Genomic DNA, 25,852 nt, shown 5'->3' with positions numbered 1-25,852 from the left:
AGAAGTAGTTCTGACAACTAAACAGGAAACCCAGTTTCTTAGGGGCAGAGGAAATCGTTGAAAAAAAGGAGAAAAAGTTAATTGGACAGAACAGAACCTTAAGGGACACCAATGATGGAGAAAATGGTGTAGGCTGATCATCAACTACCATAAAGATAGATCAGAAGGGAGGAAGCTAAATATGAAGGAGCAAAGTAAGCGAGGGAAGCCAAAAGAGGGGTGCTTAAGAGATGAGACCCCAATGCCACACCCTGTCAAAAGCCTTAGATATGTCAAGGGTAACTACACAAGATTCCCCAAAATCTCTCAGGGATGATGACCAGACATCAGTAAGATAGGAAACAATATCACCAGTGAATTTCACCTTACAGAAGCCATAATGGTGATCAGATAGAAGACTGTGACTTGTGAGTTTAAGAATATGAGTGTTGAGGAGGGATTCAGGACTTTGGAAATAGTAGATGTTAAAGCAACAGGATGATAGTTAGAAGGGTCAGAATAGTTACCCATCTTCGGGATGGGATGTATCAATGCATGCTTCCATGAAGAAGGTGAAGGACAAGTTTTGGTTTTAAAACTGAAATGGAAAAGACGCAAGCACAGGTGCAAGTTCAGAGGCACACTGTTTCAGTACACAGGGATGGATGCCATCAGGACCATAAGCCTTGTTTGTATCCAGAGAGAGAAGCATCAGGGGGTGAAGGAATGTTAAGAGTCACCCAAGGTGGAGTTAGAGAAGAAATGGAAATCAAAGTGAGTTGTTTAGTCTACAGGAGCTCTAAGAAAAGACAACAAAGGCCACATTCGTTCACACTCAGTCTCTAGCTGTCATGTATCATGCACCGAAACCACAGCTCCCTTTCCACATCCAGGCCCCACAAAACTTTCCATGGTTTACCACAAAGGCTTCACATGCCCTGGTTCAATCCATTGACACCATGTCGACCCTGGTATACCACATCGTTCCAATTCACTCTATTCCTTGCACACCTTTCACCCTCCTGCATGTTCAGGCCCCAATCACTCAAAATCTTTTTCACTCCATCTTCCCACCTCCAATTTGGTCTCCCACTTCTCCTCGTTCCCTCCACCTCTGACACATATATCCTCTTTGTCAATCTTTCATCACTCATTCTCTCCATGTGACCAAACCATACAAAATACAATAAAATACAATATTTAACAAACTACAAACCGCAGCTTACTTGCTTGCTCAGTGTTGTCATCCATCAACTCATCCCCCTCTTCTTTTACGTGCTGTGCTACAGCCACAACCCCTTCGTTCATGGTGGTGCAGTAACCTGCATGGGAAAGACTTTCATTACAATAATCAACTTACTTTTAACATGTCAAAGAAAATGACATGAGAAAATAAGACACAATGTATCATTATATGAACATTGTAGAAAATTCATTGATCCAAATTCAAAATAAGAACAATGCCTCTTATCTGAGCCAAGCAATCACAGTGCAACATGAAAGCAATCCCAGCTCAGCTCATGACATATTGCTCATAACAATTTTAATAAAGGTCCCCAACACGTCAATTATTATTCCTTGATGTCATTACAACAATCTCTCTATAACTTCTAAATGAATGGCACTTCACAATAACAAGGTTTTATAATTTGTAAAATTTTTTACTTTTCTTCTGTGACCCTTCTGTGTTAGGAAAGATTTGAAAAAAATCATCTAGCTATCTATATCTATAATACCTATTCCAACTGGAACTCCCTCAAGGAGGTGGCCAAGACAACAGTCTCCAAAACTAGTAAATGCCAGTACTTCTTAGCCTTTAATGCCTCACCCTTAACAGGCCACTGGCAGAGGGCAATTCTAGCACACTGACTGCAGTGGCTTCAACTTAATATTCCTATTGACTACTACTATCCAATGCTCTTACCAACTACTTCTACCTAATGCTCCTGCATATATGTTCCTACCTACTACTTTTATCTACTGCTCCTACTATTCTGCCAAAAGGCAAGGCTATCCCATGGTGCTCACTGCAATTCTGCTCCTTCTCTCACTTGATCTGCATCTTGTCTTGACACAACTTACTCAATAAACTCACTTTGGACACGATATATCAACAGGGTGAGATGAATTCCAGTTAAATTTAATTCCTCCAAGAACCAGTTTCTACCCATCTCTCAATCAAAAATTCCCCACAACTTTCCTCTCTTCTTTAGTAGTTCTGTAATTCTACCTCTTAACTCAATGAACATACTGGTATCAATTAACATCCACTCTCTTGGAAACCTCATATTACGACTAAGCTTGTCTCTAAAGAAACTGGGAGTCCTGTTTAAGTGTCAAAATTTCTCTTCTTCTGAACAGTTGCTCTACTTACACAAAGGATTGATCCATCCTTGCATGGAGTACTACTCTCAGATCTAGGGTGGTTTTTGTTCTGCATTCTTACTTGTCAGAATTAAGTCGAAAGTGGTCCAACTTTACTTTGGTTTTTGCCCGAGAACTGGCTGCTTGTGTGCCCCCACCACTAGCTAGACTACACATTACTCTGCAAGCTGCTGCATCACATGATTACTGTGTAGCCTTTGGCAACTCTCGGGTAGGCTGTTTTGATAACCGTTTCTTTCCCTACACCTCAAAGCTTTGGCACTCTCCCAATAACTATGATCTGGCACAATTTAAGACAGGTTTTTTACTTCCTCCAAAATCTAAGAATAATTTCCCGTGTCTTCTTTTTCCTTCTCATTTACTTCTATATATTTCAGTTAAGGCCCAGCCTTCATGTTGACTTTTGCCTGTGACACCCCACCACCACACACACACACACACACACATACACCTGCAGCAAGTGACATCGAAAAGGGGTCAACTATCTTGTTTTTCACTTCCTTCACTGTCCTTGGATCAAAACTTATCAGGGCCTGCCATTTTATGTATTTCATTCCATTTATTGCTATTATGTCTTTAGCTTTTATGTCAATTTGTTTTAGAATGTTTTCTTTCATCAATGAAACTGGACATGGGTTGCATCTTTGATTGTAATTACAGATGCACAAAAGTCATTTAAGATTTTTGCCATGGCTTTGTAGTCTTGAACCTAATCGCTGTTTTCTATAATTAATGGACCAATTCACTTGGTAATGCCTTAATTGCTTCTACTATTAAAATCTGCATGCTTAAAATTGAGTAATTTTTCACAACTGTCATGTTGACGAACATTATATGCAGTGTTAAGAGCAACCTCCGATGCATTTTGTCTGTGATCACTGTGCCAAATTTTTCTCCAATTTCAACATTGTTAACAAGATCTCATTTGAACTTAGAACTAAATCTAATAATTTCTCATCATGAGTAGGTTTCTCAACAACTGGAGTAAAGCACTATCACACAAATTTAGGTAGTCCATGCCTGGAGCTACTGGAAAGGGATTCTCTCAATTTAGATAACGTTATGTTAAAATCTCATGCTATGTCATTCAGTGTACTAATCTTCACAAACTGAATATTGTTGCCTTCTAACATCACCTTACAAAGTGAGCAAATTGCAGGATGAAAATTGAGATCTTTCAAAGCCCATGTTACTGTGTCTGCCTTCCCCATACATTTTCAAAGGTGGTCACATTTATATTTAGCACCCTGACATCTCTCCTTTGGCCTTGATTACTACTTGCAGACGTCTGGGCATGGAATCAGAAAGGTTCCTGAAGAATATATTGTAGGTCCATGTTTTGGGTCCATAGGGTCTTGATCTGAACAAGGCAAGGCAGCCACCTGATCATACATTCCGAGCACCCATTGCGCCTAGAAATCTCCAGCATTCTGGCTTTCTCCTCCACACAAGAATAGGAACTAACCAATTTAAAGCACAGGTTGAAGAAATACAGCACCCAAAAGTGAAATTCAAAAATGTAGCAGCTGCAAGGAGGAGCAAAGAAAGAACATCATTCTTTAAAGATGGCATTAGCCACACTGAGACAGGTTGATGGTGCTCACACTAAGCTAAAACCATTAGTCTCAACGACCAGATGCTTGATGATTTCACCCTGAGTGCATCATATGCCTATACCTACAATAAACCTATGCCATGTGTATCCCTTAAAAAAACATGGGAGGAAAGTGTCTTTTGTGGACACCTTAATACAATAAAGGAACTAAATCACTGTGAATGACTGAAATCTTTGAGGCTATACTCCCTAAAGTTCAGAAGGGAGAGGTATATCATTATCTATATCTGGGAAATCCTCGAAGGCATAGTTCCCAAATTACATTCAGAAATAACATCCTACTGGCACAACAGGTATAAAGACATTATAAAATACTACCTCTGAATTCTATAAAGGTACGATATATACAAAAAAACAGAACTCCTTGAACAGCTGGAGCCCAAGACTGTTCAATACCTTGCCATCTACCATCAAAAATAGCATGGGATGCACAGCAGAGAAGTTCAAGAGTGCACTTGACATGTACCTACAAAGTGTACCAGGCCAGCTAAATTGTGGGGGCTATGTGGGCCTGAGGGCTGCGGTTTCCACTACCTTGGTTGACCAACAACTCAATCCAACGGTACGGACTAGCCTGGGTTGTTGAGGTGAATACCCCCCCTAAACACTTCATTAGGTATTCACCAGGGTGGTACAATTAGGTATGGGTAAGTAAGCTCAGATGGCAACACTTTACCCATCAGTAATATATGCAGGCAATAATCCAAAGGAAAAAATAAGGTTAACCTTTTTATGACAAAGTATTACATTACCATTATCTAACAGTAGCTATACACTCAGTATATTATGGAATGTCAAAGATGCCCAAAGAAGTTTGCATTCAATTTTTTTCTAACATAAAACAAAGATCAACTTTTAAGTAGGAACAATAACTAACTTTTGAATAAGTGGAACACTGAAGATAAAGGAAAATATAAGGTTAAATAATGTTAAACAATATGAATTCAATCAAACCTATGAAAAGTTGACACAGCTTTCCCTAAGGATAATATTTACATCGTCTGCAACTGCTGTTACATTAAGATGCCACGTTCATGGTCTCTTCTTTCCATTCACCAATAAGTTCAATCACTTTTAAATCAGAATGATTAAAACAATAACTCTTAGTGTATATGCCTCCACCAGGTCTTTGAGACTAACATTCTATGCTCTACCCACTTAACTGATACTGTTGCAAGAAAAACAGTACAAATCAAGCATTTTCATCTATAATGTATATTCAAATAAGCGAACACTATAAAGTTATAAAGAATTCCAATATTTTAGCAGTAACTTTCATCACTATTCTCACCTGGGCAAAAAAAATTCCATAACCTGTAAAACAAGACGAAATTGACTGCTACAACTTTGAGATACAAGTCAAAATACCAAATGGATACGGAAATGCTTGAGCTAACTAACAGGTTTCCCCATGCATTCCTATACTCCACACCATCACCAGTTTTGTTATGAACATTTTATAATAAAAGATTAATCAATGAAGTATTCTATTCAAAGCTGATGTATGCCAAATATCCAGTTTTTTTTTAGCTCTAAGGCTAATAAAACAAAAAATACCAGTACAAATATCTTCTGTCTAATCAATATGGATGATTAGATCATTTAAAACAAGATATTCAAAGTTGTTGGTTTCGCATTATGAACAAACAATTCGTACAACTGAAGAATTATCCAAAATATCACTCCCTACCCATTACACCTTAGGAAGCATTCAATTGGTTATGATGGTTGTTAGGCTAACAGCTAAAAAAAAAAAAAAATTTACTTGTCAACTTGGCCGAGTATTGTCATTATAAAGATCAGCAAACTGATAACGTTAGTTACCTAGTAAGATGAGGAATGAATTAACATCGACTATTTTTAAGTGTAAATGGGCAGGTTAACATTCCATATATTAATTTGGCTTGGAAACTTAATGTTTAACCTATCATTTCTTGGAGAACAGTGAGTTGGTTAACTCAGGTTATGAAGCAGGTCACAGTTAACTTGCAAGTTAAGAAACAGGCAATAATGATTCCTATGTTACATGGTTAGGAAAAGTCAACAATACTTAATTCACTGGTTGTTACTAGTTAACTGTTAAGTTAAGCAACAGACAACAGTGTTATACGTTAAGCTCATAAGGAGTATTGTAGCATGACATTTAATGAAGCTGAAAGGTATACAACAGTGCAAAACCACAACAATAACCAGGACGCCAAGGTACAGAACAAGCACTACTATCTGTAATTTCACGTCATATCACGGTAAACGTACAGCTAAGCTTACAAAGCTGACCGTATTATGTTTACATCAAGTAAGCTGTGCCCTGTTTAGTTTGGCCTTCTCAGTAACCTAAATGACAACCCGTTTATTACTTTCTAATAAGTACCCTAATTCTTTCTCGCGTACATCAACACTGGTCTGCTTGTTTCCAAACATGGCTGATAATCTTTTGCCATTCACTTCTCAAATCACCCAGCAACCCTTCTGTACATGGCCAATGAAGAATAGAACTTTTAACACCAGCGAATCCTACGGACAATTCATGAGGCATATAAAATCAGGTAAATGATCGAAACCACAAACATTACGTTATTCCACTCACATCATGGCCAAACATCCGCCATTTTGGCCAACTCTTGATCTCTTACTGTGAGCATACTCTCGTGAGGGCCTCAGGGAGTACATGATTCCTTCGTATGACGTCCGGTACGGAACCATTACTACTTAGGCTCAGCTACCACCACTTCCCTTAGCTGTCATTAGAAAATTGGCGGCAGGGCTGGGCATGTTGGGAAATATTACCCATCACTCACCTCGCTCGACCAGGGTCCCTTACCTCGCCTCACGCAGCGACCCTAACGCTAAAATACAAATGGTAAACAAAAAACCAAATGACCCCTTAAAGTAATTAATGAAAGGATGGCATTTATTTCATCCTCTTCCTAACGCAATTATTTCGCTTTCAAGCTAAATGTCAGAAAATACATGTCAAAGAGATGTGACATATGTGTCCGTGGCCACAACATAAGAATTTTCGAGGCTGGGTTGTCGGGAACTATTCATATTATTTTGTCATGTTTTTCCTATATACTTAAGCGTAATAAGGCAGTTAAAAAATAATTGAACTATCATTCAGCTATAAAAGCCAAAATAGTCGCTATAACGTGAACAACTTCAAGAGAAAAGGTCCTGTATAGTGTGAATTACCACGCATTTTGAAGACAGTACGAACAGTAAATTCCTTTCTTTTTCTGAATGGATCTTCAAACTTTCAATAGATAAATTAAAATGTTTTCTTCCCATGCGATATATGATGAACTGGCATTGACTTCCACGATATGCATCTGTGCTATAATTCACAGACTCTGAACAGCATGTGATTATGCGTTTAGACTATGAACACCTGTCTAGTTCTGCCTTGCATTTGAATGAATTATATAAAACGGTGTCATGAAGTAATATTTCAAGCTACTAACTTACAGAAAAAAATACTGTAAGGTAACTGAATGAAACGAGGGTAATAGATGAAACCAAATATCTAATCAAAGTGAAATTTTGAATCGAATTTGGTTCAGTATTTTGATGAGGCCAGAGAGCGGCGAGGCAGGGATGGGTGTCCTTCGTTAGAGATTAAGTTTGAGGAGCAACTGATGAAGAATGATCTCTTTACAATGTAGATAACAGAGAGAAAGTTTTTTTTGAATGGTTATATTCTGTTTTGAGAGATCATCCTCCACCAGCAGTTCCTGAAACGTAAGTTTTCACTGGCTAAGGGACGCCATCCAACCCCCATCTTTCCCGCCATGTTCCAGTTTCTTGGAAGAAACTAAACCAAACTTTTAATTTGTGTTAAGATACGTAATCCTTCTGGTTCATACAGTGAAGTGGCTCAAAAATCTTTCAGCAACAGCAATTAAGGTACGTGTAATTCGGTTGGTAATGAAGGAATAATAGCATATGATAATTATGCCAATGAGCGCACGAGAGTCTGAGGGGTAGATACACCACAGACAATGGATCTCATATTTACAACAGCTTAAATAACCTCATAAGCTTATTAGGTTCTTTGACAACAACCTATTATCCTAATAAGCTTATTAGGGTCTTTGACAACAACCTATTATCCTAATAAGCTTATTAGGTTCTTTGACAACAACCTATTATCCTAATAAGCTTATTAGAGTCTTTGACAACAGCCTAGCTTCCTAATAAGCTTATTAGGGTCTTTGATAACAACCTATTATCCTAATAAGCTTATTAGGATCTTTGACAACAGCCTAGTCAGTCTGGAAAAACTACTCTGTTGTGGTTTATTTTAAAAGCTTAGTTTTCGAGGAAAAATAACATTAGGAGTCAAAGATGAGCCCAATGGTTGAAAAGAAATGCGTAAGAGGCGGATTTTTAAAACCAGGACTGATTCTTAGGGAACATTAAAATGATAATGGAATTCCACTATCAGCGTTACAAGATAGTTAGGTAGTTAGGTATGCAATAAGGAAATCGTGTCAAGTGGTTGTCCACAGTGGGGGGAATGCAGAAAAAATACACTTAAAGAAAAAAATGAATGAGGCCAACCTACGTAAAAGTTTGATTAAAGAAAAAAATGAATAAGGCCAACCTACGTAAAAGTTTGATTAAAGAAAAAAATGAATAAGGCCAACCTATGTGACAGTTTGATTAAAGAAAAAAATGAATAAGGCCAACCTATGTGACAGTTTGATTAAAGAAAAAAATGAATAAGGCCAACCTATGTAAAAGTTTGAATAAAGAAAAAAAATGAATAAGGCCAACCTATGTAACAGTTTGATTCGGAGAAATAACGTGACGCGAAAACTAGGCTGGTTCAGAGAAAAGCGAGGAATGGGAACAGTGAAATAAAGGTATCAAGAAAAAAAAGTGGAAAGGGTATTTAAAGTGGCATTTAAAGATATGCTGGGGGTTATTACTTAGGACAGGAAATATATGAGTCAAATGCGAGCGTATACAAAATGTTTTCTCAACCAGGAAGCATTACGTCCATAACCATGTAAGTGGGTCAAGTCACTTGAGATTGTTCGCTTTTAGGCACAGGTTAGCTCAGGAGGTATTACTATCCGTAGAACGACCATGGGACTTGAGGAATATCCTGTGACATATTATAAGCCATTAGAGATGCCCGAAAACTCTCTGGGATAAGATGGTATCATGGCAGTGGGCGAAAGCAGATACTCTGCTAATTTCCCAGAAAGGCAGTTGAAATAAGAATCCTGTAAACTACTAACCAATATCACTAACGAGCGTATTTTATAAAGTAATGGAATTAACAGTTAAAGAACACCTAGACTTATAATGGGAGTAAACTACTAATGTTAGAGGCAACATGAATTTGGAAGGGAATCATTTGTTAGGTTCCTTGGGTGGGTAGAATAGGTGTTCTTGGATTACGAGACTAAATACTTAACCCTTTTTCATTTAGAAAGTTTACGTAAAAAAAGAAATACTGAATTTCCAATATGGTATAAGGGAAGGATTTTTCATAAAAGAATGTCTTACCAGATAGAAAGGAGCGAAGAACACCTGTTAGAGGAACTTGGTAAAACTAATATCCACTGAGGTTAAGTGTAGGTGCCTTTGCTTTTCGGTATCTGTGAATTAATACTTTAATCATACCTGAACTTGTTTGTGGATGATACGAAGTTAATACGATAGAATAAGGAATGTTCGGGATTGTGTTCACCTACAAAGAGACCTGGACAGGCTCCAAATTTGGTTAGATACGACTAAATGCAAAATGGTTGACGACAGAGCTCAGTGAAATGAGACCAGGTTATTATATCATCTTGCGAGAGACAAATGGCATTAATCTGCGTGTAAGAAGGACTTACATGAATTGATAATAGTCTCCAACTTGGCGTCAAAGCTCCACACTTATTGAAATCATATACTGATCATCGTCAAAACTGCATTCAGAAGAGTTAGTTAGCATTACGACTATGAGATTCAAATTATATTTCATCAGTTTTGTGTTATTAAAAAAAAAAAGCGAGATTTGCTAAACAAGGTCCAGTCGTTGGCATCACAGATTCTACGTGAAGTGAGAGAAGGGTGTTATAGCAAGTAAATAGCAGCTATAAAGAACTAGGACAATTTGAGAAGAAGTTAGACAGTGTCTGCCTCTTTCGTATATCTTATGTTTCAACAGTTGCCATGATGAGTGGAGTGATTTCTCCCTGTGTAGCCGGTCCTGTCAACTATTCTAGAAAACATCCGATTTGATATTTGTTATCCAAAGAGCTAACCTTGATTTCTTGTAGAGGAATGAGTGTAAGGTAACTAATGTTTATATACCGAATGATCTCATGGTTGACACTCTCAAGTTATGCTGTTTGATGACAATGTATCAGGGTATACGGCTGTGAACTGTGGGAAGAAGTGTGAAGGGAGAAAGTGATTGTGGTTTGTTCTTATACGAGTTGATACTCCAAGCGCACTTAATGACTTCATCTCTATTATACACTTTCTTGGCCTGCAGCTTCATTCTCTCGTAATAGAATCGTCTCGCTCATATTTTCTCTTGGGCAGTTTTAGACTAATGGTAATTCGATTTGCTCTAGAAATATGTTGTTTCCAAGGACATATTACCTCTATATTGATCATCTAATAGTAGCTTAGCATATATAAGGGCATATAACTTTTAAATTGATCATTTATTCATTGCTTAATAACTTCTACATTGATCATCTATTCATAGCTTAGTATATAACTTCTATAATGTTCATCTATTCATAGCTTAGTAATAAAATTTCAATACTGATCGTCTATTCATATCTACATTGATCATCTATTCATAGCTTAGTAATAACATAGTTTCCTGATCATCATGAGTGTGGTGAAGGCTGGCCCGAGCTATGAATGTCAACCGTTATGACGCAATTCCTTGGCACAGATGACACACTATCTGCTAACAATTTATGTTGTAACACTTCTGTCAGTACTGTATACTGGATGATGACTCCAAGGCATATAAAGTCTTAACGTTACATCATGTCTTATGGCAATATTGGGCATAGTGGAGAGGGGAAATAGGGTCAGTGACTCGCCTATTCAAATCAACTATTTCTACTTGTTTAATGGAACAGCGATTTGTGTAAATTATGAACACAGTTGCATTTATGTGTGCCTATATTGTGAGATCCACCCGGGTTGAATAATGGATTATTGCAGTCTTCCACTGCTCAGGAAAAACTCTTGACTTGGTCCGTGATGGCGGTGTCTGTCTGTCATACATTGCCTCTTCAGTAACTCTCGTGATACTTCTCGTAGCCTTCATTAAGTCTGTTATGTCTGCTCATGAATGAAAAATATTAATTTTGTGGAGTATTAGATGTTACTAGAACCAGTGTATTTGTTGTTAGTTTGATACGAACACAATTTTTGGGTGTCGTAAGAAGTCTATTTTCTTGGTGCTTATGCGTCTTTTGTTTCTCTTATACTGCCTCCTAGGTATTTCATTTTATCTAGCTTTTCCCAGTGGTCTGTCATTTGTTTATGTGTAATAACGCTTCCTGGTTGCCTTTCCTCCATCTTGGAATTATTGTTGATACATGCGGTAGGTCAGTGTCTGAGCCAGACGGTTGTTCGCTGAGCTTTAATACGAGCTGCAACTCACTGGCTCACGTTATTACTGGCGACTGTTTGCCTGTCATTGTCTCTGGTATTGCCATGCAGACGGCTAAACGTTTAGGTATATATTTTTTTTTTTTTTTTTTTTTTTTTTATACTTTGTCGCTGTCTCCCGCGTTTGCGAGGTAGCGCAAGGAAACAGACGAAAGAAATGGCCCAACCCCCCCCCCCATACACATGTACATACACACGTCCACACACGCAAATATACATACCTACACAGCTTTCCATGGTTTACCCCAGACGCTTCACATGCCTTGATTCAATCCACTGACAGCACGTCAACCCCTGTATACCACATCACTCCAATTCACTCTATTCCTTGCCCTCCTTTCACCCTCCTGCATGTTCAGGCCCCGATCACACAAAATCTTTTTCACTCCATCTTTCCACCTCCAATTTGGTCTCCCTCTTCTCCTCGTTCCCTCCACCTCCGACACATATATCCTCTTGGTCAATCTTTCCTCACTCATTCTCTCCATGTGCCCAAACCATTTCAAAACACCCTCTTCTGCTCTCTCAACCATGCTCTTTTTATTTCCACACATCTCTCTTACCCTTACGTTACTTACTCGATCAAACCACCTCACACCACACATTGTCCTCAAACATCTCATTTCCAGCACATCCATCCTCCTGCGCACAACTCTATCCATAGCCCACGCCTCGCAACCATACAACATTGTTGGAACCACTATTCCTTCAAACATACCCATTTTTGCTTTCCGAGATAATGTTCTCGACTTCCACACATTTTTCAAGGCTCCCAAAATTTTCGCCCCCTCCCCCACCCTATGATCCACTTCCGCTTCCATGGTTCCATCCGCTGACAGATCCACTCCCAGATATCTAAAACACTTCACTTCCTCCAGTTTTTCTCCATTCAAACTCACCTCCCAATTGACTTGACCCTCAACCCTACTGTACCTAATAACCTTGCTCTTATTCACATTTACTCTTAACTTTCTTCTTCCACACACTTTACCAAACTCAGTCACCAGCTTCTGCAGTTTCTCACATGAATCAGCCACCAGCGCTGTATCATCAGCGAACAACAACTGACTCACTTCCCAAGCTCTCTCATCCCCAACAGACTTCATACTTGCCCCTCTTTCCAATTACAGAGGTATAAGTTTGTTGAGTATTCCTGGTAAATTATATGGGAGGGTATTGATTGAGAGGGTGAAGGCATGTACAGAGCATCAGATTGGGGAAGAGCAGTGCGGTTTCAGAAGTGGTAGAGGATGTGTGGATCAGGTGTTTGCTTTGAAGAATGTATGTGAGAAATACTTAGAAAAGCAAATGGATTTGTATGTAGCATTTATGGATCTGGAGAAGGCATATGATAGAGTTGATAGAGATGCTCTGTGGAAGGTATTAAGAATATATGGTGTGGGAGGCAAGTTGTTAGAAGCAGTGAAAAGTTTTTATCGAGGATGTAAGGCATGTGTACGTGTAGGAAGAGAGGAAAGTGATTGGTTCTCAGTGAATGTCGGTTTGCGGCAGGGGTGTGTGATGTCTCCATGGTTGTTTAATTTGTTTATGGATGGGGTTGTTAGGGAGGTAAATGCAAGAGTCCTGGAAAGAGGGGCAAGTATGAAGTCTGTTAGGTATATATATATATATATATATATATATATATATATATATATATATATATATATATATATATATATATATATTGTAACTAGCATGGCTCGGGCAAATCCCCCAGTCGAGGCTAATTCTGTTATAAGAAGAGAGTAAAATTAGAAAGTATTCATGGCAATGCAGCTCTGCATGGATCTGACTCTCACTAAAAATAAGGGTCCCCACAGACGGTCAAGCGTGACCGACAATCATTGTGATTGTGCAGTCATTTCCATCGTGTTTTGGTTAGATTGAAGGCTTGCGCAAATGATTCAAGTCTTGCGCAATCATACTATGTGGTGTTTGGCATTGATTGCACAATCACTCAGTGGCGCAGTCATTCCTGGTGGGGTTTGGCATTGATTGCACAATCACCATCAGTCGCGCAGTCATACCTGGTGGTGTTTGGTATTGATTGCACAATCACTGTCAGTGGCGCAGTCATACCGGGTGGGGTTTGGCATTGATTGCACAATCACTGTCAGTGGCGCAGTCATACCTGGTGGGGTTTGGCATTGATTGCACAATCACTGTCAGTGGCGCAGTCATACCGGGTGGGGTTTGGCATTGATTGCACAATCACTGTCAGTGGCGCAGTCATACCTGGTGGGGTTTGGCATTGATTGCACAATCACTGTCAGTGGCGCAGTCATACCTGGTGGGGTTTGGCATTGATTGCACAATCACTGTCAGTGGCGCAGTCATACCTGGTGGGGTTTGGCATTGATTGCACAATCACTGTCAGTGGCGCAGTCATACCTGGTGGTGTTTGGCATTGATTGCACAATCACTGTCAGTGGCGCAGTCATACCTGGTGGTGTTTGGCATTGATTGCACAATCACTGTCAGTGGCGCAGTCATACCTGGTGGGGTTTGGCATTGATTGCACAATCACTGTCAGTGGCGCAGTCATACCTGGTGGTGTTTGGCATTGATTGCACAATCACTGTCAGTGGCGCAGTCATACCTGGTGGTGTTTGGCATTGATTGCACAATCACTGTCAGTCGCGCAGCCATATCTGGTGGGGTTTGGCATTGATTGCACAATCACTGTCAGTGGCGCAGTCATACCTGGTGGGGTTTGGCAGTGATTGCACAATCACTGTCAGTCGCGCAGTCATACCTGGTGGGGTTTGGCAGTGATTGCACAATCACTGTCAGTCTTGTGCCGGCAGTCATGGCGAGTGTGCGTGATACACAAGAATTTTGGCGCGAGTTCCTTGAACTGTATAGAGGCTTCCCATCACTGTGGAAAGTGAAGAGTGACATTTACAGGAACAGAGCCATGAAAGCCGAATGCTACAGCAAGTTAGTGGAGGAACTTCAGGAAATTGAACCAGGTGCAAATAGGGAAACGGTGACCAAAAAGATTAAATTCCTTGCCTTCCAACTACCGGAGAGAACTGAAGAAAGTGATGAGCAGCGAGAAGTCAGGAGGCGTGGAGGAGGATGGTAATTACACGCCATCCTTGTGGTATTTTGAAGACCTGAAGTTCCTACGGGATCAGGGAACACAGCAGACGTGTTCTCCAAGCATGGATGCTGAAGTTGGGGAAAACGTGAATCATAATTCAATGGATAACCCGGTAAGTGTAAACGTTGTTTTTTTTTATGTAGCATAAGGGCGCGTCCACACGTCTTCTCGAACATGTGTTGGCAACGAAGGTAACAGCAAATTCACGAACGAGCTGTTCACTTATTGACAACAGTAGTGACCAGGACAGGTTGTTAAAACTGGTTGTTAATATGATGGTAGGAGTGTTGTGGCACACACACACACACACACACACACACACACACACACACACACGACACAGTTGTGAATGGAGAACCGACAGTGGAATGGACGCGGGAGCAGCAAACGCTACTCCTCATAGACATACACCGTTCCCCTCCTGTATTATGGGATGACGAGAATAGTGATTATAAACACAAAGACGCATGGAAGACAATGGCAGCTGCAATGAAGATAGAGCAGGTCAAGGGGGAGAGGAGGATGAAGAGCGATTCGAGGTTCTTGGAAAGGAAGATAAAGTCCCGGATGGCTCCCAAAATGCGCACGCAGGTCAAGAAGATGAAGGAACGGAATTCAGGTGACGGAGCTGCGGACGTATATGTACAAGACTTCCTGGTCTGTATTTGACGGTTTGTCCCTCCTTGTTGACCAAGACAAGCCACATCACACATATGAGGCTGGGTTTGAGGTATGGAGTGATACACATTTCTATATACAGTTTTAATGGTAGCTACACATAGTAGTACACCAGACACAAATGATTATGAGGAACATGATATGTAGTGATGTTAAGTTTATGTTTGGGTTGGTTTGTGTGTGGCATATTAGTTTGTGTTTGGGTTGGTTTGTGTGTGGTATGTTAGTTTAGGTTTGGGTTGGTTTGTGTGTGGTGTGCTAGTTTAGGTCTGGGTTGGTTTATGTGTGGTGTGTTAGTTTAGGTTGGGTTGGTTTGTGTGTGGTGTGTTAGTTTAGGTTTGGGTTGGTTTGTGTGTGGTGTGTTAGTTTAGGTTTGGGTTGGTTTGTGTGTGGTATGTTAGTTTAGGTTTGGGTTGGTTTGTGTGTGGTGTGTTAGTTTAGGTTTGGTTTGGTTTGTGTGTGGTATGTTAGTTTAGGTTTGGGTTGGTGTGTGTGTGGTGTGTTAGTTTAGGTTTGGGTTGGTTTGTGTGTGGTGTGTTAGTTTAGGTTTGGGTTGGTTTGTGTGTGGTATGTTAGTTTATGTTTGGTTTGTGTATGGTATGTTATGCTTGGGTTGGTTTCTCACTGGTATGTTAGGATACAGTTTTGTATTGGGTCCTGCATATACGAAAGTATACGCACGTATGTATAAACTAAGTCGTATCCAATGATACATATACTGGTACTATTTGGACTGGGTTCCTACACATAGTTTAGGAAACCGTTCAGGGAAATACATGAACTAGGTATGCAGTGATACATATATGGTAGTGTGTGGTACACATAAAGTAGGCCAGTATTATACACACTGAGTTAAAGACAAGGCTGACCTGTGTTGGTATTACCGGTGGTAAAGAGGTTTGTATACTCTGTGCAGATGTTGTGAGCATCATCTCGCGTGCTGTTGTCAGGGGAAGCGTTTCAGTGGTGGCAGCCTGGATGATACAGATTGGAACCTCTTGCCTTCATGACCCTTGGCGGGGGGGTCGGGGTGTACGTAGAGTGTTGGAATCTTTATCTTTGGGATCAAATGTGCTAGCCAGGAGGGGTGCATGTTGCACGTGATGTTATGCCGTGTCGCAGGGAAGTGTGCGGATGTGATCCCATGCCAGTGTCACCTGTTTTGCTGTGTCGACGTGTACAAGCATTGGTGTTTTTTTGCACTACTCTGAACACAGAGGAAAGGGATCTTTACTTTTTATGTTGAAGGTTCCAGTCACGGACAAAAGTCCACGTCAAGGCCCGGGCCTTAATTGAAATACAGAAGAGAATTATGAAGCGGGAAAAGAAAAGACAAGGGAAAGTATTTGCGAATTTTTGAAGACGTGAAAGACCTGTCTTTTGACGTGTGCCTGGTCGTAGTTCTTGGGAAAGACATGAGAAGGTAGAGAGTTCCAAACCCTCGACGAGTATGGAGGGGAAGCTGGTATCAAAGCGGCCCACACCTTAAGTTGCCAACGGCCACACAATAATCATGTGATGCACCAGCTTGCCGAGTATTGTTCAGTATGGCTGCTGGTGGGGAAACACAAGCAGCCAGCTCTCGGGAGCAAAAACCAAAGTAATACCTATAAAAGAGGGGAAAGTGAGTCAACATTGCGGCGTAGGGGAAGGGAGGTCAAGTTTGGAAGTTATCCTAGGACAGTTTATAAGTCGGATCGCTTTCGACTCGACTCTGTCAAGTTAGGATACCAACCAAAATGTGAGAGCAGCACTCCATACAAGGACGAATTAATCCCTTGTATAAACGGAGCAACTGTTCAGGAGAGAAGTTTCGACATCTAAATAGGCCACTCGGTTTCTTAGAGGCAGACGTATCTACTGTAACGTGGGGTTTCCAAGAAAAAGTGGATATTACAGTATTGCTAAGAATGTTCATTGAGTCAAGAGGTGGAATTACAGAATCTTCAAAGGAGAGGCGAGAATTGGGAGGAGTTTTCGATAGAGAGATGAGTAGAAATTGGGTCTTGGAGGCATTAAAGTTAAGATTTTGTCTACCCTTCTAAGATGTCCTGCCCAGGTCTGAATTTACAGAAGCTGTGGCAACACGAGACGAATTTTGAGTGGGAGAAGAGGGAGCAGAATTGAAGGATGTAGGTGAATGCAGTGTTGAGTCGTCAGCATATGAGTCCATTGGATTATTTGTGGAGGAAAGGAAATCATTGAAAAAAGGAGAAAAAGTGTAAGGGAACAGGACATAACCTTGAGGGATACCGCTGTTGATGGAGAAAAGGGTGTAGGCTGATCCGTCAACAACCATAGAGATAGATCGGCCAGAGAGGATGCTAGATATGAAGGAGCAAAGTGAGAGAGGGGAGCTTAGAGATGAGACCCCGATGCCACACCCAGTCAAAAAGCCTTAGATATGTCAAGGGCCACTACATATGACTCCCCAAAGTCTTTCAGGGATGATGACCAGACATAAAAAGATAGGAAAGAATATCACCAGTGGATCTCGCCTTACGGGAGCCATACCGGTGATCAGAGAAAAGACTGTGATTTTCGAGGTGGTTAAGGTTATATACCCTCCTTTTCCGCGATGGTCTCCCCGTCGCAGTGACGGACGCATCCAGAAACTCCGACCACGACGCTGTGTACTGTCGTGCACTGTCGCACAGGACTACCGTCGCCGCTGCTGCTGTGGCTGCCAATACTCACCTGAGGGCCGACGTCATGCTGGACACACACACACACACACACACACACACGCACACCTGCCTCGTGTGGACACACTCTTTGCTTCACCTCTGTTACCAGCATGTTGTTTCCCTCATCCGACCAACATGTTAGCCAACAGTGGTCCCTACTTTACTGCCACCGTACATTCGAACAGATGTAAAGACGATGTTAATAGCCAGTGTTCGAGGGCACGGGTGGACGAGCCTTTAATAAAGGCTTCATTTCGATTGTCTTTCCAAGAAAACACATCGTCTCTTACGAACACATATATGACATGATATCACTTGCAGGTAGTGTCTAGTTGAGGGTTGACACAGTGTTATGTTCACGCTCTTAAGCCTTTGAGATGAATTTGCGTTTACAAACACATTTCCATCAGATAATCTTCTCATTGTTCCATCATTTACCATCGGGGGTTCATAATTTTGATGTCCCCATCTGCCAATAGTGCTACGATGAATATAGATGCTTGTAGTTGTAGTAGAATGGACCAGACCTGGTTAACTCTGGTTAACTCTTTTACTTGCAATATGCTTGCCCTTTAAATGTTGTATAGAATTCGGGTGATTCCTTGTGTGTTTAGAAATGCACCGTTATCTACCGCCATTTCCTTTCATTCTTCTTTAGTCTGTCATTAACAGTTGAGAGCAACAGAAATTGGTGGATATTTTTGCATGCAGTGCTTTTAATATCATGTCATATCCTCCCAAACTCCTAACAATATTGTCATTGTTATTCTTTGTGCAGGAACTGAGTACTCCTGTGGGAGACCACAGCGAGGAGCCACAGGAGGTGTCGTCGCAATCGTCCAGCAAAAGGCAGAAGACAGATGCCCAGAACGAACGATGTGAGGTTCAGTCGCTGGCTCGCTGTCATCTGCGTCGAAGCGACGGCGCCACCGACGTGTTGGGGAAATGCTGGGCTCAGGAATTCAGCGACGACGCCTCCGACGTGTTGGGGAAATGCTGGGCTCAGGAATTCAGCGACAACGCCTCCGACGTGCTGGGGAAATGCTGGGCTCAGGAATTCAGCGACGACGCCTCCGACGTGCTGGGGAAATGCTGGGCTCAGGAATTCAGCGAAGACGCCTCCGACGTGTTGGGGAAATGCTGGGCTCAGGAATTCAGCGACGACGCCTCCGACGTGCTGGGGAAATGCTGGGCTCAGGAATTTAGCGACGACGCCTCCGACGTGTTGGGGAAATGCTGGGCTCAGGAATTTAGGAATTTGAACGAGGACCAGCAAGTCTTTGCCAGAAAGGCGATCCACGACATCCTTTTCGAAGGTCGCTTGGGCACTTTACATCGGCATTCTGTGAGGATCAATTAACCCATTGGTGATCCTTGCAGCATATTCGCTCCTCCCGTTCCAGGTGACAGGAAATAGAGGCCCAGTGACCACAGTCATCCTAGGGGAAAATGCTGTTCATCTCCAGGCTACCAGCGCCCCCTAGTGCGTGTTCAGGTCACTGGCCATCTCCTCGTTCGGATCCGCCGAATGCTTTATAATGCCAAAACTGTTGGCAATATAACGTCTAAAAGAGATAGAATCTATTGTACTTATTATTATTGTTGAAAAGTGTGTCACTGTTTTGTCGTCAAAGGTTAATAAAACCCAGATTTCAATCTATTTCATGTTGTTTTTGTCATGTATTACGTGCCTTAACACTGTCTTGAAGCACAGTTATGATGGCTGTACACGTCTCCATAATTCGTTGTCTGAAGACTCGGTTGGAGAGGTTGCTGTCGTGAATTTGAAATTCCTGAAAAGTCGACCTAGCTGCGAGATGTCGTAAAGTATTGAAAAGTCTTTCGCTCGCTTGAAATTGTATCTCTTTATCTGTTGTGTTCGTTACCAGAGGCATAATCGTTTGCAACCCATCAGCGAAAGGTTATTGTGGTCCATATGCCGGAAAGTCTTATAGCGTACTGGCGATAACATCGCTAGATCCTAGTGTAGAAGGGTACCATAAGAAACTCTGGTTCTTACGCCACTCTTACTTCCTCAATTTCCCCTTTTTTTTTTGTCTTTGACTCTGCTTCGAGAGCAAGGATGATAAATGTTACGCATGCAGCCTCAAGCACTCGTTGCCTAGCTGCGCCACACACACACACACGCTGAAGATTGCGCAGTTCACTTATGTGTGTGTGTGTGTGTATGTTTTTGTGTTGGGGGGGGCATAACCAATGATTGCACAATCACAATGATTGTCAATCATGCTTGACCGTCTGTGAGATTATATGAAGAAGGAAAAAGGAACTCCACTGCTCAGCTCCTCGAGGAGGCACCAAGGTATGATGACTACTATGGCTCATCCTCGAGTGACCGGACGCCACACACAGAAACTGTGGGAAGCTGTGTGGTCAAACGCGCGTCATGCCTCCGTACCTAGTGTAGTGGGTTACACGCGGTCATACACGCGTGAACCATGGCGTACATAATACCTGTAGAATATATATATATATATATATATATATATATATATATATATATATACTATTCGCCATTTCCCGCGTTAGCAAGGTAGCTTTAAGAACAGACGACTGAGCCTTTGAGGGAATATCCTCACTTGGCCCCCTCCTCTGTTCCTTCATTAGGAAAACTAAAAACGAGAGGGGAGGATTTCCAGCCCCCCCGCTCCCTTCCCTTTTAGTTGCCTTCTACGACACGCTATATATATATATATATATATATATATATATATATATATATATATATATATATATATATATATATATATATATATATATATATATTATCCCTGGGGATAGGGGAGAAAGAATACTTCCCACGTATTCCCTGCGTGTCGTAGAAGGCGACTAAAAGGGGAGGGAGCGGGGGGCTGGAAATCCTCCCCTCTCGTTTTTTTTTTTTTAAATTTTCTAAAAGAAGGAACAGAGAATTGGGCCAAGTGAGGGTATTCCCTCAAGGCCCAGTCCTCTGTTCTTAACGCTACCTCGCTAATGCGGGAAATGGCGAATAGTTTGAAAGAAAAAAGAAATATATATATATATATATATATATATATATATATATATATATATATATACATATATATACATATATATGTATATGGAGAGAGAGAGAGAGAGAGAGAGAGAGAGAGAGAGAGCGTGAACCATGGCGAAAATGATAGCTGTAGAATATATATATATATATATATATATATATATATATATATATATATATATATATATATATACATAGAGAGAGAGAGAGAGAGAGAGAGAGAGAGAGGCAACATCGCGGCGTACGGAAAGGGCAGGTTGAAGAGAGAGAGAGAGAGAGAGAGAGAGAGAGAGAGAGAGAGAGAGAGAGAGAGAGAGAGGTGTTGCCAGGAGAATTGAATAAGGTTTTTGATTCCACTCTTAGTTCCCAGAGAGGCTTAGCCGATCCCCGATGTGTTAAAGGAGGAGTATTATTCCATACCTAAAAGCACTCGGAGTCTATAGATAAGGAGCTGGTAGCGCAGAGGAGAAGCAGCCTTAGACCGATTGGATTTCAAACAGAAAGAAAGACGAGCAGAGGAAGTTGAGCAGGTGGTGTTCAAGAGAGAGGGGGAGAAGGAAGGGTTTGAATTGTGACCTTGAGGTGTCGCTGGAGTGGTCAACGAGAGGGAAGGGTTAGAATCGTGACCTTGAGGTGTCGCTGGAGTGGTCAACGAGAGGGAAGGGTTTGAATCGTGACCTTGAGGTGTCGCTGGAGTGGTCAACGAGAGGGAAGGGTTTGAATCGTGACCTTGAGGTGTCGCTGGAGTGGTCAACGAGAGGGAAGGGTTTGAATCGTGACCTTGAGGTGTCGCTGGAGTGGTCCAACGAGAGCCAGGCGTAGGAGGTGTGGGTATGGGAGATGGGTTTAAATCCCTTCCAGACCAGCCACGCCGCTCCGATTCGACGCCATAGGAGTATTTGATGGTCGCTCTGCCGTATTTTGAGATATGGAAAAGGGAGAGAAAAACAGATAGGGGAAAAAAAGGAGTATATGTGTGAGTGATGTTGTTTTTTTTTAAGTGTTGTGTGTGAGAAAACGTGAGGGTTGAGAGGTTTTGTATGCCAGTAACCCGTATGTGGGTGGGGTTGGGGTAGGGGAGGATCAGGGCCTGAAAGTGGGTGCGTGACAAACCCTACCCCTACCCAAGACCCTTACCCAAGAGACCCCTACCCAAGACCCTTACCCAAGAGACCCCTACCCAAGACCCTTACCCAAGAGACCCCTACCCAAGACCCTTACCCAAGAGACCCCTACCCAAGACCCTTACCCAAGAGACCCGAGACCTTGGCCTACTACTCCTACTACTGCTGGATAGCAGCAGTGGGTGCCACCTACTCGCTGCTGACCTTGGGCAGGTGACGGTCGCTACTATCATCCTGGCTGGCTGCTGACCTTGGGCAGGTGACGGTCGCTACTATCATCCTGGCTGCTGACCTTGGACAGGTGACGGTCGCTACTATCATCCTGGCTGCTGACCTTGGGCAGGTGACGGTCGCTACTATCATCCTGACTGCTGACCTTGGGCAGGTGACGGTCGCTACTATCATACCGGCTGCTGACCTTGGGCAGGTGACGGTCGCTGCTATCATCCTGGCTGCTGACCTTGGACAGGTGACGGTCGCTACTATCATCCTGGCTGCTGACCTTGGACAGGTGACGGTCGCTACTATCATCCTGGCTGCTGACCTTGGGCAGGTGACGGTCGCTACTATCATCCTGGCCGCTGACCTTGGACAGGTGACGGTCGCTACTATCATCCTGGCTGGCTGCTGACCTTGGACAGGTGACGGTCGCTACTATCATCCTGGCTGCTGACCTTGGGCAGGTGACGGTCGCTGCTATCATCCTGGCTGCTGACCTTGGGCAGGTGACGGTCGCTACTATCATCCTGGCTGCTGACCTTGGGCAGGTGACGGCCGCTACTATCATCCTGGCTGCTGACCTTGGGCAGGTGACGGTCGCTACTATCATCCTGGCTGGCTGCTGACCTTGGGCAGGTGACGGTCGCTGCTATCATCCTGGCTGCTGACCTTGGGCAGGTGACGGTCGCTACTATCATCCTGGCTGCTGACCTTGGGCAGGTGACGGTCGCTACTATCATCCTTGCTGGCTGCTGACCTTGGGCAGGTGACGGCCGCTACTATCATACCGGCCAAGCGGTGGTTGACATTCGGCCACATCAATAATTTAGCAACTTGCCCGGCGACTTTACGTCATCCCCAGCGTGTTCTAGCCCCGCTGACGTCATTCCCAGCCGTAGTCCCCATACACATTATCCCCAGTCGCAGTGACGTCATTTCCAGTCAGTCTATAGTCCTAGTGACGTCATTCCCAGCCTGTTATAATCCCCAATGACGTCAATACCAGCCATGTATAGTCCCGGTGACGTCATTCCCAACCTATATTAGTCTTCAGTGACGCCAGTATTAGCCACGTGTAGTCCCCAGTGGCATCATTCCTAGCCTATATTAGTCTTCAGTGACGTCACTCCTAGCCTTTTGGCTCCCAGTGACGTCATTCCTAGCCCATAATAATAATAATAATAATAATAATAATGATATTCAGTGACGTCACTCCTAGCCTCTTGGTCCCCAGTGATGTCATTCCCAGCTTGTTATAGTCCCCCCCTCTCCCCCGGTGACGTCATTCCTAGCTTATCATAGTCACCGGTTGACATAGTGAACAGATAACACGTATCAGCGACGTAGCGTCTTGTATTGTGAAGGCATCTCTACCTCATACTCCAAGTGATGCAAGGTCTTCTAAAAAACTGGCGGGAAAAAATATTATTGGACTGATTTATCCTTTTTATCTTTACTGATAAGGGATGGGCGTCAGTGGATGAATTATCTTTAGAATTAAAATAAACTTATATGTTAATCGATGGAATTAATGTTTTTTTTTTTTTATGTTAACGAAATTTGTCAAAATATGGTCGGAGACATTATTGGAACATGGGATCCCGGGCAAGCAACACACACACACACACATTATGCTCTACCACCCTTCACTGGGTCGGTCCCACCATTCAAATTATCATCGTTACTGGTATATTCTTCACCATCTGGTCTTCTCCGCACGTCACCAACAAATTACCTTACGAGAACAAGAAATGCGAGTATGAAATCATCAACTGTGGGCGGGGTGGGAGGGATATGTCATCGTCAGTATGATTAAATTCGCTATTTTTACCATCCATTTGGCGGAGGAGAGAGAGAGAGAGAGAGAGAGAGAGAGAGAGAGAGAGAGAGAGAGAGAGAGAGAGAGCCCAGGTTCGCTTGGTCTGGCCCGAGGCCAGCGAGCGGTGGTTTCCCCCCCCCCCCCCCCCCCCCCCACCACCACCACAAGGGGACGTAAGTAATCGATGTTGCTTTTCTGAAAGTCTTATTCTCTCTCTCTCTCTCTCTCTCTCTCTCTCTCTCTCTCTCTCTCTCTCTGGGGATATTAATCATACATTGGTGCTACCTCCTCCGTAAAACTCTTGGGGGGAGGGGGTGTGTGTTGTCATACATTCTTGGACACATATATTGCGTGTGATGATCGTCTACCCGCACTCTAGGGTGTGTTACACCTCTACTGTACTGTAGGGTGTGTTACACCTCTACTGTACTGTAGGATGTTACACCTCTACTGTACTGTAGGATGTGTTACACCTCTACTGTGCTGTAGAGTGTTACAGCTCTACTGTACTGTAGGGTGTGTTACACCTCTACTGTACTGTAGGATGTGTTACACCTCTACTGTAGGGTGTGTTACACCTCTGCTGTACTGTAGTGTTACACCTTTACTATACTGTAGAGTGTGTTACATGTACACTGTACTGTAGTGTGTGTTACGCATCTACTGTACTGTAGGGTGTGTTACACCTCTACTGTACTGTAGGGTATGTTACACCTCTACTGTACTGTAGGGTATGTTACACCTCTACTGTACTGTAGGATGTGTTACACCTCTACTGTACTGTAGGGTGTGTTACACCTCTGCTGTACTGTAGTGTTACACCTTTACTATACTGTAGAGTGTGTTACATGTACACTGTACTGTAGTGTGTGTTACGCATCTACTGTACTGTAGGGTGTGTTACACCTCTACTGTACTGTAGGGTATGTTACACCTCTACTGTACTGTAGGGTATGTTACACCTCTACTGTACTGTAGGATGTGTTACACCTCTACTGTACTGTAGGGTGTGTTACACCTCTACTGTACTGTAGGGTATGTTACACCTCTACTGTACTGTAGAGTGTTACACCTCTACTGTACTGTAGGGTATGTTACACCTCTACTGTACTGTAGGGTATGTTACATCTCTACTGTACTGTACGGTGTGTTACCACCTCTACTATACTGTAGAGTGTGTTACACCTCTACTGTAGAGTGTGTTACACCTCTCCCCACGGGGGAGGGTTGGGAGGTAATCATCCTAGCTCTTCACGCAGCCATCAGCGTTGTGACCACAACGCGTCAGTTCTCAGGGTCTCCTTTCGCTTTTTGTGTATGGTTACTACCGTCCTCTGACTCGACGGTACGACACCTGGGACACGACGGTACGTTACCACGAGCGCGACGGTACATGCAACACCGCTACGGGTTGGATTGGACTGAAGCAAGGCCGTTATATTCTTTAAAAAGGTCGCACCGCCATGATCGAGGGTCGTAGTACCGACGTGCTCAATGGTCGTACCGACGTGCTCAAGGGTCGCACCGACGTGCTCAAGGGACGCACCGACGTGCTC

The 25,852-nt window shown here is 42.6% G+C and overlaps 2 protein-coding genes and 1 pseudogene across 2 annotated transcripts in view; 2 read left to right on the top strand and 1 right to left on the bottom strand.

Annotated features, from left to right (window-relative positions):
- LOC139750405 (uncharacterized) overlaps positions 1 to 6,771 on the bottom strand; it is a 53,898-nt gene extending 47,127 nt beyond the window's left edge. Inside the window, exons 1-2 of the mRNA XM_071665163.1 lie at positions 6,567 to 6,771; positions 1,206 to 1,315 (exon numbers count right to left, since the gene is read on the bottom strand). Of these exons, the coding sequence (XP_071521264.1) occupies positions 1,206 to 1,315; positions 6,567 to 6,682 (226 nt within the window). The 5' untranslated portion in view covers positions 6,683 to 6,771. The remainder of the gene's footprint in view (positions 1 to 1,205; positions 1,316 to 6,566) is intronic.
- A 788-nt stretch (positions 6,772 to 7,559) lies between these two features.
- Positions 7,560 to 25,852, top strand: part of LOC139750119 (uncharacterized) — a 106,214-nt gene continuing 87,921 nt past the window's right edge. Inside the window, exon 1 of the mRNA XM_071664457.1 lies at positions 7,560 to 7,882. The gene's annotated coding sequence lies outside the window, so the exon portion shown is untranslated. The remainder of the gene's footprint in view (positions 7,883 to 25,852) is intronic.
- On the top strand, positions 14,290 to 19,737 carry LOC139750118 (uncharacterized; annotated as a pseudogene).

This window comes from Panulirus ornatus, chromosome 9, assembly GCF_036320965.1.
Source record: "Panulirus ornatus isolate Po-2019 chromosome 9, ASM3632096v1, whole genome shotgun sequence".
Taxonomy (NCBI): Eukaryota; Metazoa; Arthropoda; class Malacostraca; order Decapoda; family Palinuridae; genus Panulirus; species Panulirus ornatus.
The sequence above is the reverse complement of the archived record's forward strand: the minus strand, read 5'-3'. Positions and strand labels throughout refer to the sequence as shown.